This window comes from Solanum stenotomum, chromosome 12 (assembly GCF_019186545.1).
Source record: "Solanum stenotomum isolate F172 chromosome 12, ASM1918654v1, whole genome shotgun sequence".
Taxonomy (NCBI): domain Eukaryota; kingdom Viridiplantae; phylum Streptophyta; class Magnoliopsida; order Solanales; family Solanaceae; genus Solanum; species Solanum stenotomum.
In genome coordinates, this window is record NC_064293.1 from 43,714,075 (window position 1) to 43,738,633 (window position 24,559).

General features: G+C 33.8%; 3 protein-coding genes across 4 annotated transcripts; 2 read left to right on the plus strand and 1 right to left on the minus strand.

The window, feature by feature from the left end:
- The first annotated feature begins 4,542 nt into the window (after positions 1 to 4,542).
- Positions 4,543 to 8,603, plus strand: LOC125847588 (uncharacterized). Its single transcript, XM_049527218.1, has 4 exons — positions 4,543 to 4,811; positions 5,292 to 5,692; positions 7,141 to 7,183; positions 7,781 to 8,603. Exons 1-4 carry the CDS (start codon positions 4,688 to 4,690, stop codon positions 8,233 to 8,235), a joined length of 1,023 nt encoding a protein of 340 aa, XP_049383175.1. The 5' UTR covers positions 4,543 to 4,687; the 3' UTR covers positions 8,236 to 8,603.
- A 275-nt stretch (positions 8,604 to 8,878) lies between these two features.
- On the minus strand, positions 8,879 to 13,529 carry LOC125847592 (ATP-dependent Clp protease proteolytic subunit 3, chloroplastic). The gene is made up of 5 exons (XM_049527230.1): positions 13,113 to 13,529; positions 12,403 to 12,517; positions 11,911 to 12,086; positions 9,465 to 9,560; positions 8,879 to 9,359 (listed from the first exon to the last, which is right to left on the minus strand). The coding sequence occupies exons 1-5, from the start codon at positions 13,401 to 13,403 to the stop codon at positions 9,093 to 9,095; spliced, it is 945 nt and encodes a 314-aa protein (XP_049383187.1). The 5' UTR covers positions 13,404 to 13,529; the 3' UTR covers positions 8,879 to 9,092.
- A 1,846-nt stretch (positions 13,530 to 15,375) lies between these two features.
- Positions 15,376 to 22,567, plus strand: LOC125847586 (uncharacterized). Of its 2 annotated transcripts, none has more exons than XM_049527213.1 (12): positions 15,376 to 15,553; positions 15,640 to 15,702; positions 16,453 to 16,587; positions 17,126 to 17,228; positions 17,854 to 17,924; positions 18,012 to 18,116; positions 18,487 to 18,520; positions 19,260 to 19,360; positions 20,394 to 20,453; positions 20,513 to 20,716; positions 21,301 to 21,418; positions 22,287 to 22,567. In XM_049527213.1, exons 1-11 carry the CDS (start codon positions 15,437 to 15,439, stop codon positions 21,388 to 21,390), a joined length of 1,083 nt encoding a protein of 360 aa, XP_049383170.1. In that variant the 5' UTR covers positions 15,376 to 15,436; the 3' UTR covers positions 21,391 to 21,418; positions 22,287 to 22,567. The 2 variants fall into 2 exon arrangements, with proteins under 2 accessions (XP_049383170.1, XP_049383171.1); XM_049527214.1 differs by having other exon boundaries at positions 22,290 to 22,567.
- Positions 22,568 to 24,559: the final 1,992 nt, after the last annotated feature.

Below are 24,559 nucleotides of genomic sequence, written 5' to 3' on the forward strand. Positions count from 1 at the left end.
GATATAAACATGTCACATATTGAAAAGTTTTGGAATGAAAGATCGTTAAAGCAAGAATAAGACTTTTTTTTTTCTTAATCAGACTAAAAAGTAAAGTAGGAAAAACGAATTGAAATGGAGAAAAAAATGTCATTTTTTACTTAAATATTAATTAAATTAAGATTATGTAATACTTTTTGATTGTTACGGAATAATGATTTGATTGGTTGTACATGCAAGATAAAGTGATGAAGAATTCCGTCATTAGACCTTTGATAATTTAAGCCCAAATCTTACAACGGCTGAATATAATAACGTGCTGAATATGGCATTAGTGGGTTTACCTTGAAAAAAAATAATCGAATTTCGTTAAAAGTATAATCGAAGTTAGTGTTTATTGGGTTGGAAGAAATAATTAAACTAGACAAACTTTCCTATTCATAGTCATTATCATTTTCTTGGTCATACCTAGCTCCCTAGTAAAATTTTAATAGAAGAACTTTCTACCTCTAGATTTTAGAAATTTACGTATTAAAAATGCACATTTTTTAATGCTTATAATGATCAATAGCTCGCTGAAATACATGTTATGCACTTAATATACGAGATTGAATTTTTATTTTCACTAGTTAATTTTATCGAATTCATTTTGTTGAACATATTTTAATTTTTAAAAGTCAAAATCATTTTCTCATATTTCATTATTTTAAAATACATAGAGATCAATATTTTCATTTTAATTGAAAAATTAAGAACATGAATTTTATTCACGATCATGTAAAAAAAATACCATCACGTTTTGATGTTTTATAAAAATATAGTACATAACTTAAGGCGAAATAAATAGTGATATTTTATTTTGACACTCAAATTTTGTGATGGACAATAATACAGGTTGAATGCGATTCTACCGATTAAACTTGATTTGTCCAAAATCTGTCTTCTAATTCAAGGGAGGGATGATTCGTTTGTCTTCTAATTGGTGTGATTTAATAAATATGAAACTCGTTATTTCTCTGTTTCAATTTATTTGTCTTATTAATTAAATTTAGATTATGTAATATTTTTTTATTGTTACGGAATAATGATTTGATTGGTTGTACATGCAAGGTCAAGTTGATGACGAATTCTGTCATTAGACCTTTGATAATTTAAGCCCAAATCTTACAACGGCTGAACATAATAACGTGCTGAATATGGCATTAGTGGGTTTACCTTGAAAAAAAATGTACTAATTTTGTCAAAAGTATAATCGAAGTTAGTGTTTATTGGCTTTGAAGAAATAATTTAAACTAGACAAACTAATTTCCTATTCATAGTCATTATCATTTTCTTGGTCATACCTAGCTCCCTAGTAAAAATTAACTAGAAGAACTTTCTGCCTCGAGATTTTAGAAATTTACATATTAAAAACGCATATTTTTATGCTTACAATGATCAATAACTTGCTGAAATACATGTTATGAGCTTAATATACGATATTGAATTTTTATTTTCACTAGCTAATTTTATTGAATTCGTTTTGTTGAACTTATTTTAATTTTCAAAAGTCAAGTTATTTTCTCCTATTTCATTATTTTTTAATACATAGAGATCAGTATTTTCATTTTACTTGAAAAACTAAGAACATGAATTTTATGTAAAAAATACCATTACGATACTTAAAAGGCAATTACTTGTTAATCTTTTATAAAAATATAGTATATAACTTAAGGAGAAATAAATAATGATATTCTATTTTAACATTCAAATTTGATGATGAGCAATAATACAGGTTGAATGCGAAACTATCAATAGATGAGGGTAGCGGGTAGCCGCAATATAAATAGATGTTCACTAGTACAACTATGTCATCAAGTACTTATGTTACATGACTCGTGAACAAATTGCTATTTTGTGATTTTTCTGGTCTAATATTAAGAACAAAAACCCCACGAGAATAATGAGGGGCCACTAAACTATGCATGTTTTCTGAAATTTTAAAGTGCTTAATAACAATTTCGACCTTATTATATGTATGTAATGACCGTATATAAAAGTGACATCCACATTTAATTAAATTGGCGACAAAATCATCGTCGAACAATGGCCTTCCACTTTCTTTTAACGAACCATATATAGTACAAAAATAGTGAAAGGATTTTCGATTTGATGGAATTGGCATAGCTAATAGTTAAGATTCATGAACTAATTAAAGACATTGAGAAAATATTTTTCACAAGGATGATACCTTATTGCAAATCCCCCACCCCCCTCCACTAGTGGCATAGTTAGAAGATTAACTAATTAGGGTTCGACTTAACTTAATTATTTTAGCCCAAACTCTACTTTTATATTAAGAAAAATCGTTTATATAAATAGAAAAAATAAATTAAGAACCCAATTACTATCCCGAAATTTATAACCCATATAAATATTCATGTTCTAAGACTTTTAACTATACATTTGTCTCTACACATACACAAAATATATCGTCCAAATAATTAAGTGTTGACTTAACTCGTTGAAATAAGTAAAAGGGACAAATTTTAATTACTCCATATTACATTTATATATATGAGATTCATTTTGCAAATACAAAATACAATTACCAAATCTACACTACTATTAAATCCTGGTTAGCTGATTAATTGCTAAAACACATCAACTAAGACACTTGTCAAGTGGACGAAATGAGAGAAAATCATGGCCGTTGAAGCTGGAACACTGATGATTAGAAGGATTAACATACCTAGAGCCAAACTAGGCCTTGTACTTAACAATTGCATTTGTAAATACCCTACTAAATTACAAATTAACTCATCATAATTAGCATAATACTGTTTCTCCCATTCCATCCATTCTGCTGGTGGCTCATAATTTCTTTCAATTACCTTCATTTCATGAACTCTCTTCCTTAATATAATCATACTTTCATCCACTAATCTCCCTCTATAATCCCAATCACAAGAATCATTCCGATGAGCAGAAATGTTACCCTTTGATCTTCTCAGGGGAATAAGCAATTTCTTGGGATTGGAGAAAGAAAAATTAGATGGAATTAAGAGCACTTTTTCCATGGCTGAACTAATGAAGAGTGATTAAGAAAGATCAAATATATAATCAAAGGCTAATTAAGAGTGATGAATGAATATGTGTATATTGATTTGATTTGGCTTATTTATAAGGTGAAGGGAGTTTCAAGATTTATGATTTTAAAAAGTAAAAAAGAAAGTACCTGCCACATGCATGCACCTTTTTTTAGATCCCTATACAAGGTTGGCTTTAATAATGTTCCAAACCGACCTAGTGGATATTTTAAGCAGTGGTCGGTGAATCAGTTACACTATATACCTACTATATACCTGGACATTCCATAATATATTCAGTGTAATTTTATAAGTGCTATTTGGATAATATGGGTAGATTTTTGATAGACTTCAACAAAATCAATTATGAAAAGGAAATATAATAATAATGAAGAAGTTCTATTAAAAATAATAGAGAAAAGAATCGTAGAAAGAAAAATATTATAATAGTAGAAACAAAGAAAATAACAATTAATAATAAAATTGAAAATAATAAGAGTCAACCCAAGATGAGTTGGGGGAAAATTATAAGTAACATTATTTGGTTAGTTGTAACTTGTACCAATAATTTATGGAAACTTCAGGTGTACCAACTTGTCAACTTTATGTAGACAATAATGTCAGGTAGTCATGTGTAACATTCAATTATAATGTAAGTATGATTAGTGTAGTGTGTTTTCCATTTTGATTTGGTGTTTTAATATAAGTAGCAATTTTACCCAAAACAAGTCCACAAGGGTAAGTGAAATTGCCATAAAATTCCAAGAAAGAGACTAATATCTTGTTGGACTAAAGTGAACTTAGAGAGAAGTACGAGAACCAATAAAGGATACGGTAGATTGATGAAATCGCCTCATTTTTAAGAGGTAAGTGTCAAAAACACATCTAAACTATTTTATTTTTCTTAGTTTCATTGCTAAACTATTGAGAGTATGAACTTTATACTTAAACTATCACTTATTAGTTTGAGAAACACACATCAGTGATTTTTTCTTGAACTCTTTTGTATAGTTTGTGTTCAATTGATAATTAGGATTGAATATATCATATCGTTATAAGAGATTGGTCTAAATTATCATCTTGCATTAGTTGTTTGTTGTGGTAATGAATGAGTTCTAACATGGAAGTCGAAGACAAATCATTTATTTAGTCTTAAAAGTTATCCATGATTTAAGAGAATGCGTAATTAAAAATGAATACAAGAAAGGAAGGTAATTTTTTTTTTCTAGAGGAGCAGGTTGGTTGTTGTCCCCAATAAAGACATTTTATTAGTTAAATCGATAATTAAATCATCCATTGATTAATTGATAATAAATATTTTATTAATTTAATTACCGATATAATATATTTACGAATCAAATCGAAGAATTCCCGATATGCCTGTAATTAAAATTTATATTTCTTAATACGAATTCTATCGTAATAAATAATATGATTTAATCGTGCAACGTACGTCGAATAGACTAATTAATCATTAATCAATAAATATTACACTTTGACAGCATGTAACATGTTGCAGTTAGAGGCTTAGAGCCCTAATTTTGTTCATAGAGAATTAGGGGAATTAAAAACACAATTTGGCGACCCACCGTTGCTCGTTTTCTTCTCCGACCGTCGTGTCGGCCAAGGGGCTACTGAGAATGGCAAACATAAACAACAAAGATGAACCAAGTACAGCGCCACAGCCAGATCGGTGGTACAATTTGAGTCTAGGTTCTTCCTTTAAAGATCACCAACCTTCTTCAAAGTTCTGTACTTTACGATGTATGTTCTCCACATCTCTCTCTTTTGCTTCTTTTAGATCATAGTTTTTTGTCTTCTATCTTGATACGAGGAGCGAACTTTTCTTTTTCTCTGTTTTTTAATGTGTAGTTCTTGAAATTGGGTATGGAAGGTTTAATTTTATTTCAATTGGGTTGAATTTATTTTGCGATTATGCTGTTTCTCGTGGAAGACAAGTTAAGAACAAATTTCCAGATGCAAGTTAGGTGCAGTGACGTTTATGTGTTTATAAAATCTAAAGATACATATTTATGCTAAGCCAGAAATGGAGAAAATGTTTAGTTAGTTGTGTTTTATTTGGCCATACTGGCATTAACTGAAAATATTATGAATGGGCGAAAGGATGAGATTTGCACAGCTTTCCCCTCACATTTTTTTTTGGGTGCTATCCTGCTGTTATTGTTGTTTGAATAGTTAGATTTTATCTTTCTGGTAAAATGGCAATTGTTTTCATTTCTCCAGATGAATTTAAACCTGCTTCAATTGATAAGAACCAACCTGGAAAACTACACAAGACCAAGGACAATAAGATTTCTGTTGAATTTCAAAATAACCAGCCTGGTAAACCTAAGGTATCCTTTGATGGAAGTAGTGAGGATTACAAGGAAAATGATGCTGTTCTTTTCTTTGATGGTGAGTCATTTCGGTTGGAGCGGTTACATAGGGCAGTTAAGCGGTTGAGGTATAATCGACTCCCCGGAGAATCTGCTGCGGCAGTAGCAGCTGCACCCGCACCTGGTCCTTCTCGTTCTCCTGCTCCTTCTCCAATTGGAATGCCTGTAGAGATGCGTTCACCACCAGTTGTCAAAGGGGCTAAATTTCAGTCACTTAATAAGCCTGCAGTTCCTGCACCTGCTGTGCCAGTGAGTTCTTTGCAAACCTACTTTCGCTTTCTTCTAGCTTATTTAGCGCAATATGATATTTTGAAATTTTCCTGTGCACGACTGTATGCTTACAATTTGAAGAAATAGCATTCCTATTCTCCGGTGAAAGATTTCAAGGAAGCTAGGTGACTTGCCAAGCTAATTGGGATTGCCAAGATTAGAAAGTACTGATAATAACACCTACTTAGGTGATTAGGTGTCATGGAATATATCTTTTGACTAGTTCATCGAGAAGAAATGGAATAAGGTTAATTTGCATTTATATCTATAGTCCACTTAATAGGTTGTTCCAGATAGAACCGTATTAGGGATGCTTCAATATTTGGGTGATATACAGAAGTCTATACCAATTGGGGCATAACTAACCGTGGCATTCGACAGTGATTCCATTTTATATTTCCTTGGTAAACCTCATCCCAATCAGTAGATCTCCATTTTAATTTCTAATTATTCAAAATTGACATTGTCTGCGGCTTCCTTTTCCTTTCTCGTCCAATCAGCACATGTCATTTCATCACCTGCTTTGCAACTCTCAGTTTTCAATGATATTTTCTTCTCTGTATGAAGACCAACAAGTAATCTTGCTCAATAATAGATCAAATTTGAATGGAAGATTTTTTGTTGCATTGTAGTTCGTATCTTAACAAGGAGTTTCCGTAGTTTTAAAATGCTAAACTGAGCCGGATGGAATGAAAGCACACTTTACCTTTATTTGCACTGTTGCTTGTTATGCATAGCAGAAGAAATGACACAGGGCTATGTATATATGTCTGCATGAGAGGGTGTGTGGTTGTAGTTATGCATTTTGGTTGAGAATTAGATGCTTGGTCCTTGGTGCGCTGTTCCTATTGACACATCTAGTACTTTGCAAAGTCATTGTCGCTGCACAAATTGTTATCCTATCTCCACCCATTCTTCTTGTTTCAACTTAACAAATAGAAAATGTGGGGTCTGGAGTCAATGGGTGCATTGCCTATTGCCCAACAACTGTATTGCCATTGACTTAAAAGTGCAGTCTTGGCGCATGAAGTGACAGGTTTTTCTTGTTTAAGTCATACTTGAATTTGTGTAGCTTACTTCTTGAGATTATATTTAGATGATTGTATTGCCAGAAATGCTAGTATTACTGTATGTCATTCATTTGGTAATTGGCCAGCTATTGTGAATTTTACAGGCTAGAAATGTCTTACTAAAGAAAATTCAGGTCCGAATTAAGTCTTTCACTCCTTTTATGTCTTCTGATGTGTCTCATCAACCTCTCATTTTTTCATATTATGTAGCTGCCTTTTATATTTCATCTTTCAGTGTTTGTTTTTCCTTTTGCCTTTAATGAAAAGGGGAAAAATTATTAGTTTGACTGTTTCCATATTCTCTGCAGTTTTGACTATTACATCAATATCTCAAAATTCTGTTTAATGTTCGTTCAGGTTGAGGTGGAAAGGATCGAAGTTGGTGACTTTAGAAGTTCAGGTATGTTTTCTCAAAGTGAGCTCTGTATGATAGTGTTAGGCTGAAAAAAAAGTAAGGGGCTTTTGCCTTATGTTCAGTTGAATCTCCAATGAAGGAGTCTAAGTTGCTATTAGACATGGATTGAAACTGCAGGGGGGGGGCGGGGGATAGGAATGAGATGAAATGTGTTTAAAAGATCACTCAGATCCCCGGAATTATTTTTAATCTTAACACCAACCAAACTGCATATATGGCCTCAACTTGGAATTGAATTGCAGTTGTCAATACATTTATTAGGATAGAACCTAATGACTCAATGACCTAGCTTGACCAAAAGATACCTTCGAAACTTGAGCTGTCTGGAGTCTATTTTCTACCATTTGAATCTCTCAATTTAGGATAGGCTAAGTTATATCATATCATCCCTGAGACCATGACATAATATTTTGATTTGATTTTTTCTTCCTTTTCTAATCAGTAGTTTGATTGAATCATGCTGCACACATCTCGTCTGTTTTACCTAGGAGCTCCTTTTCAAAGGAAGCCTGAAATTTCTGATTCCATATCCGCGATTCATGCCTTTTACTGTAGTGGCTGACTCTGTCTTCTCTCTTCTAGATTCAAGACCCAAAAATGAGAAGATTGCTGAGTATCCATCTTCACATGCAAATCATTCAACTGCATCACCAGACATGAAGTATGATGACCTGGATGAACAATTAGATATACTGAATGATGATGAAGATGATACTACCGCAGCCAATGGTGGGAATATTACCGTTGAAGAATTCAAAACTGGCATTGATATTAATATCCCACACCAAAATGATACAGATGATGAGATAGCTGATGTGGATGTAAGTGATGATGATGAGGACAAGGGCCGCAATGCTGCAGAAGAACTTAGAGCTCAGGTAAATGCAGAGGGAAAAGAGAATCATACTTCGAGTTCTAGCAGTAGTAGCAGCAGTGACAGTAGTGGAAGTGGGAGTGGGAGCGGGAGTGGAAGTGGAAGTGATAGTGCAAGCAGCAGCAGTGACAATGAAAGCAGTGACACGGTCAACTCTATCTGAGAACTTAAAAGTATTTTGGGGGTGAATGTCTCAAGTTTGAAATAATTCAAAGAGAAGCCACTACATTGCTTTTAGGTTCTGTCGATCGACAATGCAGTCGAGGATCAGGCCAAATCTCTATTGGCATGTCCTCTTATTTTGCTCTTCTTCTTGCAGTATAACTTTCTCCTTCCTGCTATTCTCCTATTTATCTGTTTTTTAAACTTTTTATGTAAGAGATGCAGAAAAGTGAAGAAGTTTGTACAACAGGAAAGTTGATTACTGTATCTGTATGGTAAATGCATCAAATATTTTTCAAGTCAGACAACTTATTGTTCTCATTTACCGGTTGTTGGAGAAGAGAAGAAATGTGGAAGAAACCTTCATTTTCGTTGGTTTATGGTACAAAGAATTTCTTTTCAAGGAATATCAATATCGGTAGGAGCATGTAAGCTCATCTAATCATCATTCATATAAGAACTATATGTTTGACAACAATACTAACCAATTTTTAGTTGTGTAGTTGTTACACCAATGTTTAAATTGCTACCAATTATCATTGCTTTGACATGAGTCTCGCGTAAAATGGAATGACAATTTAACATAACACAAACTAATCTGCAATTCAAGCTGTTCTCTATAAATAGACCTAAAGGATGTGATATGCAATGTAAATCCACAACAAAAATACCATTTCAAATGTTGTCTTTTTTGATAAAGGACCAGTTCAAATACTAAGAGGAGACATTGGTACAACAGAAGGCTCAACTGACGTCGACCATAGTATAAAAAATACTGTAATAATCTACAATGAATCCTCAAGACATCTCAAATTCAGTAGGACTACATCTGTAAAAGGCCACATGTATCCCAATACATTATAGAGAACTGAGAGCTTCATCTTTCTGTTCATTGCTCTGCTCATCATTTTGGAATAATCTTTCTTCAGAAGGCCAATTGTTCTTTCTCTTCTTGGTGCCTTCGGCCTTCCACTTATACCAAACTTGTGTTTTTGGTGGAGGTGCGTCGTCGGTAATGGGTGCTACCAATCCTGGTTTACCGTCATCTATAACAGCATCAACCAACCCGTATTCCTTAGACTCCCAAGCATTCATGAAATTATCACGATCAGTATCCACTTCAACCTAGAAAAAGAAAATGAAAGGATATAAAGAAATATCAGAGTTAACTCGGCTAACTTGTACAAACAAAATTCATTTACAGTAAGAAACGGTATCTAAAATAATCACCTTTTCTAAAGGCTGGCCTGTAACTCTTGACAGTATTTTATTAAGCTTCATCTTGTGGTATCCCATTTCTCTGATCCGTATACTCATCTCTGTTGCCTAGAATAACAAGTCATATAAACAGTATTGTGAAAAATTTAGAAAGACACACCTATGTGCTCACAACAAAGATGAAATTAAACAAAGAGTATCTTGATTAATGAGGGGAAAACAGAACAAAAAAGCAATTAAACTAGGAAAAATTCATGCTAGAACAATGGAAATCGATGTACTTGAAACACGTACAGCAAACAGACATTAGACATTATCACTCGGATAGATATTGTTGCACCAAAATGTTAGCAAACGACTGGTAAGAACTAAGCCAAATAGTAGAAGATCATGTCACTGAGTACAGTATTGAAGTAAATCGTTGTCTACGGCTTGACTCACTTGAATTTCAGAACTGTTACAATCAACTCCCTGTTGGATCAAACTCATAACTCAATATTACTGACCAGTGTGTACTTTGCCTGTCCGAAAGGAATCAAGATCGAACAACACAAACCCAACATGAAACCAAAGCATGCACAATACTTTGGCTTGGGTCTAAGTCTAACAATACAAAATTTTCACGTGCTCTCACAAACAGAAATCGAGCCTTCACATTAGATGTGGCATGATGAAAATACTTTACACGAACTGAACACAATTCACAGAAGTTTGTTAGACATACTTGACAATACTAGAACTTTTATATAAAGTAGTTAAATGAATTTCAGTAATTAGTTTTGGGGAATTGTGTAAATTATTATGTGTAAAATCAGAGTCTCCTAAACTTAACACTGCCCATAAATTTTAGTGAGCAACAAGCGTGCATGAACAAGATAACTACAATCCCTAATGTAGTGATTTTCCTAGCTCAATTGACAGGCTTCCTATGACTTTATTCTCTCAAGTCTCCTATAAAGATGAGACTTGCCAAAGGAGTCCCTCAATATCACTCAGCCAAGCTTCTGGCATCTAACTGGCCCAAAGTACTCATAGTGCATAAGACAAATATTTACTCACAGATACTATTAAATTGCAAATGAATCCGTAAATCACATAACAACTTTCTGTGGATCTGAATCTAATTAATTCAATAAAATATCATTAGCTTCGCTAGCCAAAATATTATTACAGAACTCACATGAGGTTTATGCTTTGTCTTCCTTATTGAAAATATAGTCAGTGGACCCAGTAAGTCCTGAAAAGCTGCTAAAGAATCTGACAGAACCAATTCAGAGTTGAGTAGAAGTTCAAGCCATCAGGTATAAATGTGACTGAACTTCTGTGATACTCATACAGTAGATGACTAGCTTGAATGTCTAAACTTAAACATGACCAATGAAAGCTCAAACACTACGCCTGAAAACTGACTATATCATGCATGTCGTATGTGCATACACCCATTACTAGCATAAATGCAAAGCAAAAGCTTTAACCCCATTTTGAGTGGACAGCCCCCAACATTTTGACTACGGGAGACCTGAAAGGGGAGCGAAAGAGGGGATCTAATATATTTTTGCATCTAGGGGAATGAGTTAGTTAGACCAATAAACTATTAACTATATGCCGAACACATTTAGGATCAATCCTGCAATCAGTCAAGTTGGTATTATTACATGTTGTTCAGACTCTACAGCAATCCATTCCAGCAACTGAAATGCTGCAGGGAGAGGCCACTAGCAATTGACTGAGCATATCAAAAGTAAGACATAGCAATCTCAGACATAACTCATGGACGTCAGTGATATGACTTTTGATATGCTCCAGAAAGATAAATTGAATAGAATGAGATAATACTGACAAGTAGGTCAACTAGTGAGCAGTGAGTCTAAAAAACAAGAATGTTTCAAATTTTTATGAATTGCAGGATAGGAGGGGGGAGAACAGAATGATTTTTTGGTCTCTATAGTATGAGACACGGCTTTAAAAAAGATCAGAAGAATACACCCGAAGCCCGAAGGGTAGCAGCTGCGGTTTCCCTTGTCATAAAAATAAAAAATAAAAAATCAGAAGAACATTTGTCTCCTGAAATGACCAATTTCAAATGTTGAAAATTGTTCATAAATCAGCGAATAAAAGTTCTTGCAGAATCAGGAACTCAGGATGCAGTGATGACTCAGTGTAGAAAAGAACACTGTTGTACATTAGAACCCTTCAGTCAAGAAAGTCTCCTCTATCATTAGATAGAAAATCCTGGCAAGAAAAGCCTTTGGGTGTTTTGATATTTGTGTAGCTTAAGAAAATTCAAAAGCTTCAGAAAAGCAGCTCAATTAGAGCAAACAAATAGAAGTGAATCAAAGTTGAACCATCAGAAGCCCTTGCATAACTTAGGTTTCTCTCAAAGAAGTGTCAAACAAAAGCAAAACACTACTGTAAGATATCATGAAATTGTTGAGTAAAGCAAAGTGTAAGCACATACTTTACCACCAGAAGTTCCAAGTGGTTGATGGATCATCACTTTTGCGTTTGGCATGCAGTACCTCTTTCCCTTACTGCCAGAAGCCAAGAGAAACGCACCCATGGATGCAGCCAATCCCATGCAGATAGTCGAAACATCAGCCTTGCACATTTTCATGGCATCATATATTCCCATTCCTATAAAAAATAATACATCAGTTGTGTTTATTAGCACAGTGGGCAAGAAGTGATGGAGAGTAGAAAGGTATTATAAGGTGTTATTCTCCTTCTAATCTCTATCTAAAATCATTCAGAAGCCAAAAGAGTTTTTAACAAGCAATTACTTGGCACGTTGTTCATATTTAATAAACAAAAAAAAGGAGAAAATTCACCGTTCAAGCTAACAACAAATTAAATCAGTTTTATGTCACCTTTACAAACACCAAGGATTTAAGTAAGCAAAGAAAAGGATAGCATCAGATGCAACCAAAGTAAATGAACCATTTAGACATACCAGCAGTTACTGAACCACCAGGTGAATTAATGATCAATCTGATGTCCTTTTTATCATCTTCTGCATCAAGAATTAATAGCTGGCTTATAATAAAATCTGCAGTAATATCATCTACCTGTTCAATACCAAATAATTCCCCAAGTATTAGAAACAACTCCACAGTTCTATGATTGAAATATAAGATAGTTTCTCTCTGCCACGTTCTAAACACAAAGTAATCAACCACATATAACATATATCATGCACTGACCATTCAATAACAAATCATGTGAAAAGAATGTTCATGCAGAACGAAACACCATCTGTTTGGCCAATCGACTAATGTGAATTAGCAATAAACACGAAAAAACCATCTAACAAAAAAAACAAATCCTTTTGTGAGCCTGTGACACATACTCCAAGCAATACTAATTAAATCAAGCAAGCTGCAGCAAAATTAACAAAGAATAAAAAAACTAATTCATACATGACCAATTAAATAAACCAAGTACAAATTTAAAATCTTGATTACACATAATGCCAGAATGAATTAGAAAACCCCAAAAGAACAAAAAAAATCAAATCTTTACTAGAACAGTGGCAACCTGACACTAATTAAGCTAAGCAGAATGGAATACAGCACCAATAAGAAAAATAATCAGCATATGGTCAATTAAGGGTGAATTAAACAAAACCCCAAAACCCCAAATCTTAATTAAATTAGTTCGAACCTGAGAACCCAAGAAGATAATCCTTTGACGAAGAAGCATATTGGTGGTATCAAGTTCTTCAAATCTGGGCATCCAAGCAGGGGCTTTTGAGTAATTGGAAACATCCCAGTTCCTCGATAAAGTTGGCTTGGATGTAGAAAAGTTGTGGGTCGATGCTTTTACTGATAATCCTCTTCTTGGTGTGATAGTATTTGTCTGAAATTGTTTAACAAAAGTAGAATTGTAATGAAGGCATGTTGAAGGTCTTGCTGGTGCCAAAGCTGTGCTAAATGTTAGACAACTTCCCTCCATTCGTCTTCCACTCTTTGTGCTTTGCTTTCTGTGTTTCTGCTATTAGGGGTTTTTGGCTAAGAGACTCCAAAGATTGATTTTTTTTTTCCACTTCTTTTAACAGATATTACTCTTGTCATATATTTCGGATGAAAAAAACAAACTTTAGTGTCCTAGTTCTTTGCCTTTTACACGCAATATAACATATACTAAATCATAAATATTAATTTATTCTTGAATTTGTATTTAATCAAATATTATTTCAACATTTTAAATAAATATATGGAAAAACTATCTAACTAGACATACAGTACTATCATATATACTAATATTACCTCTACTTTCAAACAATTACATATATTTTCACTTTTAATATTTTATATCATATATTTTTAAAATATAATTAGATACACATCTCCCTTAAAATTAGAATTAGTTAATTATCCTTATATTTAAATATCAATCCATTAACATTAGTTTCTTTCACACTCATCAAGAGTTCCATTCTGTCAATCTCCTTAGGCAACAGGATCTCTCCTCCCCCACCCCCCACCTACTCCACGAGCAAAAAGGTTAGCATCGTCACCGATTTCAATGGTCGTACAACAAAAAAGTTAGCGAGATCGAAGAAAAGTTGAGCATATCCATTAATTGGAGGGTTCTCAATTTACCCATGATAGAGGTATATCTAAAACTGAGAAAAACGGTAGAGAACATCAAACTTGAAACTTTGAAGTTGAGCATTTGTATTAAGTTCTCAAATTGTCCACTTTATCCAACAAGATTTGACGTTTTCTAAAGTTGATTTGGAGGCTCCAAACAATGTTGAAACCAAATGAAATTGTATAAAATATAATCAACTAGTTAATGTCTGCTTCACAGAAAACTTAAGCAAGTCCCATATAGGAGAATACTAAGGCGACGATAGCACTGAGGAAATCGAAGAAGGAGGCCACTGAAAGTAGACATTTTTTCGATTAGATATCAGCTACATAGAAAAATATTTTAAATACACAAAGTGAAGAGATCATATACATTTAATCATTAAGTACATATTGATATCCTTCACTACAGTGATGATCTAGTTGAGTGATCCTTTGATCCAACACCCGATCGTGAACAAAAGCAAAAAGTACGAAGTGCAAGAGATACATAAAAGAATTTATATCAGATACATAGAAGAAGAGTTTAGGTACATAGAATGAACATATTAGATACATCTAATCATTAAAGTTATATATCAGATACATAGAAGAACAATTCAGATACATAGTCAAATACACAAAAAAATTTGATTTTTTGAAATTTTCTAAAGTTTTTAAACGCATGATTTTCTCCTTAATTTATTTAAATACACTTAATTATATATATCTAATTAATATGTATCAGAGATATATGTATCTAAATGCGCCAGATACATGTATCCAAGGTGCGAATTGTGGTAGAGTTGGTAAAATTGTAAACTCATGGGAAAAGGGGTAATTAGCTTCTAAACTAGTGTGATTTGTGTTGTTTAATATATATATTTAATAATTAAGTTTTTTGCATTTTATACTTTTACATACCTATGTGGTAACATATTTCAAAACAAGAATATGTGATTTCTTTTTATTTTATACATACATTATATCAATTTTTTGATGTTCATTTTATTTTTCTTTATTTATATATACGCATAATTTATTTTGTGAAACGGTGAGAATAAATAAAAATAAAAAATAAAGATCGCAAAGATATTTCTATACATACATTTACAATTAGGGCATCAATGTGTGCTTTTTCATTATTATATATTGAAGTGAATTTTAGCTTGTGCTATGTGATTATATTTATGGCAAATTTTCTTATCAATTAAAAATACAAATAAATTTGTTATATTGAAGTCAATATTTTTATAAAATCTTACTTACCAAAAAAATATCAATATTTTCATATATTCAAGAATTTTACATTAGTATGCTTCATCTTCTTAAATTAGTAATAAATACCTCATATTCTTTGGCAACAAATATTTGTAAAAAAAAAGTAGACTACTATTCCTCAAAACAAAAATTATGTTATCGTCTTCAGTTATGATTCGACGCTTTTGCAGTTTCAATGTCACCGCTTCTTCTTCTACCATCACTTCCACTACCAAGAAGAAGCGTCTTGTCTTTCTTGGTTCTCCTCAGGTTTGTTTATCTGGCACATTGCTTTCCTGATTTAAACAAAAACATGAACTTTTATCAAAATCTTGTTGTTAATTGCATATTTATAGGTATCTGCTTCAGTACTTGATGCTTTATTCAATGCTTCTGCTGCCCCAGATTCACTTTTTGAGGTATGGTTACAGAAATTGCTTGTTCCACTAGTGCATAACATAAATTATTGAACATTGGAATGAAATGAGTGCAAAATGTTGTGGAATAGATATAGAGGATTTATTAAGTTGACCTCAACTAGTTTAGGATTGAGTCTTAGTGGTGCTTGTGTTATAATTCCAACTGAGGTGTATTCTTTTTCATCTGGTCATAGACCTAATGTTGTTAGATGTTTGTATACAAATGTTTGCGATGCCTATGAACAATAATTTCTGGAAAGACTTGATTTTTAACTTTATTGTGTACTTAAGAGTTGAAAGCTGGATTTAATTACTCCACCTAATTGTTTTGTACACATTTTATTCTACGTGAACATAGGCAATTTTCATTTATACCTCTCTTTTCTTTCTCTTTTTCCTTCAAGTAATTTATATTTGTACTAATGTGACATATAAACTTGTTCTTTTAAGTTTACTGACCAGTCTGTTTCTTTTTGGCTTATTAATAAAGTTTCCACAAACTTATCTTTCTTCTTTGAGTACAACCGAGTCATCTTATTTCCTCGGGAAGTATTAGACAAATTCATTTTTGGGCTGCGTCTACCTTTTGCATTTCTCAATCAAACGATACTTTTATTATGCTGACTACAATGTTGCTTTTTAGGGCTGCATCTACTTGTGATCAGCATAATATAAGTATCTTTTCAGTTTTGGATTGTACTTGAACATTGTGGATGGGGTGCGAAACTGAGCTACTTTAACGTTGGTTAGATCACAGCCATTGTTACACAACCACCTTCTGGAAGGGATAGAGGAAGAAAAGTAATGCCTTCACCAGTTGCACAGCATGCTCTTGACAGAGGCTTCCCTTCTGATTTGATTTTCACACCTGTAAAGGCTGGTGAGGTAACTACAGTTATTTACTATTTATGTATTTGGCATTTATTTTTCGATATGTCACTGCTCCTCAGATGTCTTCCTGATGACAAATTGCCATGGTGACTTTTAACTGTAATCATTTTGTATGTAGAAACTTAAGTTTTGGTTATAATTCTTTAGGACGCGAAATAAGATGCATTCTCTAGGGTTGCGAGGAAGGTGCTATGTTTCTTGTAATGACCAGTGATTTTTCCTAACAAGTTAGAAGACTATCTTTTAACAAGTTTTGGTTATAATTCTTTAGGACATGAAATCAATACATTCTCTAGGGTAGTGAGAAAGGTAAAAAATTAGAAGGCTATGTTTCTTTTATTGACCAGTGATTTTTCCTAACAATTAAAAAATGATGCTTCAGTTATGAAATTGTGAAAACCAAGTTGCTTCCTTGGATGCATTTTTATGCTTTTGTTCCCGCTGAAAGATGTCTGATCAATCTTCAGAAGTTGTAAAATTATAGTGAATGGGTTCCGTTATACATCTTTTTAACTGTGTTATTGTAATGCAGGAAGCATTTCTTTTCAACTTTAAATCCTTGGAGCCAGAGCTTTGTGTTACTGCTGCATACGGGAATATTTTACCCACAAAGTTTCTGAATATTCCATCAAAAGGTTAGGCAGTAGACTGCTAATTATTTTGCAATTCTATTTTGTAGGTTCCTAATTCTTTATTAATGTGGCATTTTTCATATTTTCAAGAGGTGGAGTTTGGGACTTGTCAGAGTTAGAACCATTTTCACTTGATTAAGAGCTCTTAATTTCTTACTTTAGCTCTTGATATACTTTAGGCCAGATTATTTTCGTATTTGGCATTCCCTTTGGTTTAAGAAAACCTTTCCTCAAGAATCCTCTACAAAAGTAAGTCATCGAAATTTGCTGGTGAAAAACCTGGAAATCTAATAATTAAATTCAGTGCATTTCTTTGGTGATTCATAATGGAGAATCTCCGACAGCCGCTGGGTGTCAGTACATTTTTACATTCTTAGTGGGGAAAGTTGATGATAGGGGTAGCTTCAGTAAATTGTACACTAAGAAAGGAAGGATGTCAATGTAATTTAATTACTAAAGCTTAGCCGTCTAGAGAGATTAACTGCATATTTTGGAGCTAAAATCAAGAGGATGGCAGTGCTAATTATAAGGTTTTCACCCTTATTATGCAACTGCTTTCAAAGATTTTTTTTCCTGCTTAAGCTCAATTATCTGAATGAGCTTTAGTCTTTTTGATCCAATCAAGCAGGAACGGTTAATATACACCCAAGTTTACTGCCTCTATACCGTGGTGCAGCTCCTGTACAAAGAGCATTGCAGGTTACATTCTCTTGAAAGCTCATAGAAATTATATGAGTTACTTGTTCCATGGATATATGATTTTTGGAATTGTGTACATAATTTCAGGATGGTGTTAAAGAAACAGGGGTATCATTAGCTTACACAGTTCGTAAATTGGATGCTGGACCTGTTATTGCTTGTGAAAGAGTAACAATTGATGATCAAATAAAGGTCTTTTTGATTTTCTTTCCAGAAATCTTGTTTTTGATTGGTTTTGTCATCATGGGTAGATGCTTGATTAAGTTCTGCAAGTCCATTGTGCTGGATGGAGCAAAATGCTGATTTCCAGTGCTTGCTATACTGGAAAAAGATTCTTGTTATTATTCCATTTTTCAATTTTCGTCAAACGGATAAGGTTGGTGTATAATGGCACAGATACATGAAAATGTGTCAGTATACTCATTAGTTTTAACTTAACCACATTGTTGCTCCTCGACTTATTTGTACCCTGGGAGCTACATGTGTGTGGACTGTCCACTTCTGGGCAGCACCTTTATCTCTTGATGAAATTTCTGACTGATATTATAATATCTGTTTGCAGGCTCCAGATTTACTTGACTTACTATTTGATCTAGGTTTGTTACTCTTATTTTCTACTCCCTGCTCTTTACTAACTGCAAATCAGTGTTGTAATGCTTGTCTTCCTGCGAGGGTATGGGTTGTTAGCGTTTGTAGTAGTCTTAGCATTGCGCTTGTAGTTCTTGTCTGTGTTACCCATAGCCTAATGTGTTTACTGTGTTCACTTCTCGCATTATTTTCTTGATGTTATTGTCTCCTTTGGTGATTTTACACTATTTTCTTATTGGATGTTATGTTTTATATATTTTTTGTCTTTTACTTGGATTTGATGTACTTGAGCTGAGGGTCTTCCGGAAACAGCCTCTCTACCTCCACGAGGTAGTGGTAAGGTCTGCGTACACTCTACCCTCCCCAGACCCCACCTAGTGGGATTCCACTGGGTATGTTGTTGTTGTTGTTGTAATGCTTGTCTTCCTGGATGAAATGTGTATTCTTAGTTTAAAAGGCAACCTTTTTTTTCTGTCTGTGATATTGAATGCATCATTTGGCCTTTAGAATTGAAGAACAGAATGTACTTAGGTTTTATTTTGGTCACTGCAAGTTATTTGTGTAATAGTTAGAGAATCTTTGGCAGGGATTTAAGAGGTAGTATTCTAGTGTGATATTGTCAAGCTGCTATTTCGAAATTCGTCTGACCAAATTACGATAGGTGTTGTTTTCTGTGCTATGTGCAGATATTGGAATGTCGAATAGATTCCATTTTTTCAATAGCTCATGGCTTTTTGTTCCATTTAGGTTCCAAACTTCTAATTCGTGAACTTCCGTCCATATTTGATGGGTCTGCAAATGGAATAGCAGAAGAGCAAGATGACTCTAATGCTACCCTGGCTCCCAAGGTATAAATCACCCCCCTGCAGTTTTTCCACCGTTTGGTGCATTTCTTCCCAGTTTCAAGTGAAAAATGTTAAATCAAATGGGGAGGTGGGTGCATAAAACATCGTGGCGTTTAGCACAAGTTTTCCTGCATCAGCAACATTATAAGGTCCTGAGAAGGTTAAGATATCAGCCATTTTTCTAGGATAATATGCCCCAGTATTATATACTGAGTTTAAGGGAAGGCTTAACCAGACTTGCATAACAAACATTTCAAGTTTTGTGGTTGGACATTTTATAGCCACGACAGATATGCCTGTTATCTACCTAGAAACCTCCCATAATTACCAGTACATTAAAGTTATTACTTAAAGGTGTTGGCTTCTATTTGCCTGTTATAGGTGATATGGAGAGAAGGAAACTCAAGATGTTTTGAAGAGAAATACATATCAGTCCAGTGGATTAGCTGGAGGAGTGAGCTATGTCCTAGGTCCATTTTCACTGGAGGAGTGAGCTCAAAATTGAAAAGTCTTGCATATCCTGTTTGTGAAACATAAGAAACTTAGGTTCACTTCCCCTCTCCATATTGCTGGCGTATTTGATTGCTTTTCAGCATATTTTCACATGACAAATCCTTGCTTTTTTTATTAGAGAATAGTTGAATGAAGGTTAAGCATATATTATCGCAGGCAGACAGTGGATCCTATTTCACAAAACATGTTTCCACCATTGCTTGCATGTTTAGTGCTCCTGACAGTAAGCCCATCCCAGTTTGAAACTTCGTGCCATGCCTCACTAGCAATGTGTAGGTAGGGTTACATGAGAACTAAATCCATCTAAAAAGTGAAATATGTATCACGGTTGGAGTGACACCAATAAGGGGTCTCAAACTGTTGCACACTATAGTTCTTTTTGTACAATCTTTAAACAATTATTTTGTTCAAACACCATTCGATGCATTTATGCAGATTTTGTATTTCTTCTTGGCTAATCAAAATTCCAATAGACCGTACTCTCAAATTCTGGCAATAAGACTCTGATTTTCGCTTCTTGCAGATAACTCCTGAGGAGTCATGGCTATCCTTTGATGAGGATGCCCAAGTGCTTCATAACAAGGTATTCTTCTCAATTGTCTTTCAATCTGGGCTGAGTGATCATGACACAGTAGCTTTTAGGTTCGAGCATTTGCAGGATGGCCAGGAACACGAGCTAGACTTAAGGTTATTGACCCTAGCAATGGCGAGAGCAGTATTATAGAGCTTAAAATTATCACTACTCGGATTTATGGTGGTATCAGAAGTCAAGATATAGAGGCCAATGATGTGCTGTTCACCAAAGGTTCACTGGTAATTCCTTGTGGTGGGGGCACGGCACTGGAGGTGAGAAGATTTTGTAACTTAAAATTCAAGAATATTTTGATTCAAGCTGCTAGGTCTATCAGCATTTTTAGGCCTAGATTCTATGGGTTGCTCTATTTTCATATTGTCCTAAATTTGTAAAATTACACGAGATCCACAATTGATGCCGGCTTTCTATTCATGTACAATGACCTTTAATATTCCATGCTGACTCACAATTGTACATGCATGTATCTAGAACCTCTATACACTTTAAATTTGCTGTTTCTTGGTTATCTGGTAAATGGAGGGTTGGGTATGATTTTGTTCATCTAAATTTACAGCTCTACTATGAATACGTTGGTTGTATGCATACACATTTATCTGAGTCCTTTCAAGTTTTCCTCATGTATTTGTCTTGAATCTTTTGTGAGATAGATAGATGTGGAGGGAGGGGGTTATTAGTTGTCTGCAGAGCATGGACACTTCTTTTCTGTAGATAGATCTGCTTATATAGGCAGTTCTAATATTAGAGGTTGATATTCATGTTGGTTGCATCTTCTTTTTCTTGGTATGCTACACTGATTTTGAAATCTTTACAATGCTAGTTCTTTTTGGTATTTCAGGTTTTGGAAATTCAACTTCCTGGCAAGAGAGCTGTTAATGCAGCTTCATTTTGGAATGGTTTAAGAGGCCAAATGCTGAAAAAGTTGTGATCACTAAGCCAGTCAACCACACCAAAATGTAAGGCTTAATATTCTTGAAGTCCTTAATACTTTCTTGTATCTTAATAGATTTCGGAACGGCTGCCACATGTGCATTTCTCTTGATGACCAGCTCTTTTTTTCTTTTAATGGTTCCATTGAATGCCCGAAATGACAATAATCTTGTTATGCATCCCTAGTAAATAACTCGATTATCTCTGTTCTTTTTGAAAATGTTCCTTTTCCTTTTCTTGTTCCTTAGTTTTTGGTGATTCGTTAGTGGCACCTGGTTCAAGGGGGAAATTGTTGGGTGTGTGAACAAAGTGCTACATTGGAAATTAATAAGGAAAAAAAGTTACATATGAAGTGTAGGGACATTGTGAAGACTTTTGGGAAAAACCATGCAGGTTTTGGCCCAAAATTTCCCCATATTAATAGTATCTATGGGCTGGCCTAGCCCAACACTCCTCCCCACCCCCTTTTCTTTTCCCTTATCATTGCCTTCTGCAAAGACCTATAATGAAGAAAAACAAGTCATCTACCTTTCTGCGATAACTAGGAACAACTTGTTTAGAGTAATGTTTTAAGGTTGCAGATTAGCATGTGGTAAATGGAAACTTATTAGAAAATGGAATTGTTTAAGTTATTTATGTGATTGTGTGCTAGTTTAATTCAGTTGAAGTATGTTGGCAAATGCGTAAAAACACAGAATGTTAGGATGAATTGATTTGGAATGGTGACAAATACTGCTTTTGAGATACCAAAAGCCACAAACTGGTGGTATATGGAATATATGCTCCTTTGTCTTTTTTAGATGGTGTAAACCAAAGGACTTGGCAGTCAAAAGCATGTTAAAGCATTATCCATAGAGCATAATAGAAAAGTTGATGCTTTTGTTTTGATTGCAGCAGCCACTCGACAAGTTCTACCAAATGTCATTGTTCTGGAGAGTTCATTACATTATCTGATCATATGATGCAAAGCTAAATTACTCGATGGTTCTGATTCCTGTCGGGTTCTTTTCTGTTTTCGGGATTGTACTGACCTCTCTAGGAAGTGCTAAAAGAAGGCATTTGTTAGACAAGATATTCCAGCTTCAAGAAAATAACTGAATTTGCTTATGTGAATTTGAACTGATATGTAACGCTCAATTTAGTGGGGAAAAAAAAAACAAATTTCCTTTGTCTTTTGTATGGCTAAAATCCCCTTCTCTATTTGTTGACTTGAGAATATTCATGTTTCAGCTTTTTAGCTAGCTACTCAGGAACGAGCTTAAATAGACAGAGGAGATGATGAATTCATGTAGTAAAGTTTATGATGAGATTTAAGTGAAATTTGTGAAACAGTGAAGCTATTTTCTTCCAGTGGCTTCACCTATTCAGAAAAATGGTTGGCCTACGAATCTGATTTCGTGCCTTGTAGTGATTGCTTTAATATACTAAGATTTTACCTTGTTTTCATTTTATCAAATTTAGTGCACAACAGATAATTTTTTCCTGTGTCTGTTGATTTACAAGTAGTGATTATCGTGAAAAAAACTAATGGGAAAATGCATAAGTACCCCCCAGTCTATGCCCAAAATCCCTGAAACACACTTAACCTTTACTAAGGTCCTATTACTCTCGAATTTATTTTATATATAATTTTCTACCCCTTTTTGGCTTACGTGGCACTATTTTGTGGGCCCAACGCATGTTGACAATTTTTTGAAGGATAGTGTCATGTAGGCCGAAAAGGGGTAGAAAATTAATTAAAAAATAAGTTTGGGAGGTAATAGGACCTTAGTAAAGGTTAAGTACTTGTGCATTTTCCCAAAACTAATTGTAGAAATGGCTCCCACTAGCCATTTTTCGGCAAAAATAACTACTGTCGTGGAGTTTCAAATCACCACAATAAAGTTGCTCTAGGCAGACTAGACTCCTTATTCTTGCAGATAAGTTGGAACTTGAAAGATAATTCGAATACACGTATTCTCTTCAAATCATCAAATACGATTCTGTCTTTATTTCTCACTTTGAACTCACTAATAAGGTTCCCATGGCCTACAGTTTGACCCCAAAACTAAAAGGACTACATAAATATGCAATTATTGAACCACTTTGGAACTCATCATATCTTATATTGAAACGGAAGTGCTAAATGGCCAGAAAATTATAATATTTTTTTTGTTTTAAAACAAACTGATCTTTTTTTCATTTTTTTAGTTAAAAGGGTAAAAAATATATTTTTATTTTAACAACACTAAAAGTTGATGCACCATAATGATTTACGTTATGCCTTGAGACCTGGGATTCTTCTTTTTGATAAATAATTTGTGTTCAATTGGTACTAACAAGTTTCATCTCTTTACTTGTGGGGATAAAAAAAATATTCTATCAACCTACTTTTCTTTCCTTTGTTTTTTTTACAACCTTTTCCAACTCAAAGGTTTTAGGTTGCCCTACATAGAAGAAAGGTCTTAAAGAATCATGGAGCAAAATTCAAGAAAATATTTCAACTCTCCATCCCAAGAAATTGAAATTATGTAGTAACTCTGTCTCAATTTGTTGATGCTTTTAATGTATATTAAAGTTTTTCACTATTTTTTTTCTAAATATTACTATGTTTCATATTCTTGGTACGATTAAATAGTACGTACATATAAAATACAACAACAATATAATTTCAGAAGTAGGGTCTAGGATTACATACAAAATACTAGAGGAGTTCAACTATAAATGCAGTTTCGAACAAAATATAATTTGGAGGAATGAATTTTTTATTTATTGAATGGAAAGATATACGAAACTGAAATAGTCCAAAATGAAATTAAATCTTATCTTTTATGCACGAATTTAGGATCAGGGAAACATTGGAAGCCAATAATTAGGGGCATTAATTGATAAAATAAGTAAAAAGGCAAAGCCACACCCACTGAACGAAAATGAAAGGAAGACATAAAAGTACTTTACAACAATTTTCCAATAACTAACGCATCACAATAAACAAATGAAGAGTTACATAAAGGATCATCATTTCTGAGCACACTTGCATCTTTTATGTACAATTTCTTTAGCAAAAAGAAAATTAAACAATATAATGTACCACCGTTAACTTTTTTTTTAATAGCGGACTTCAATTTATTTGAAACTGAACCTTAATTGTTGTTGTATAGTAAATAAAGTAATTCTTAATTTGAAGT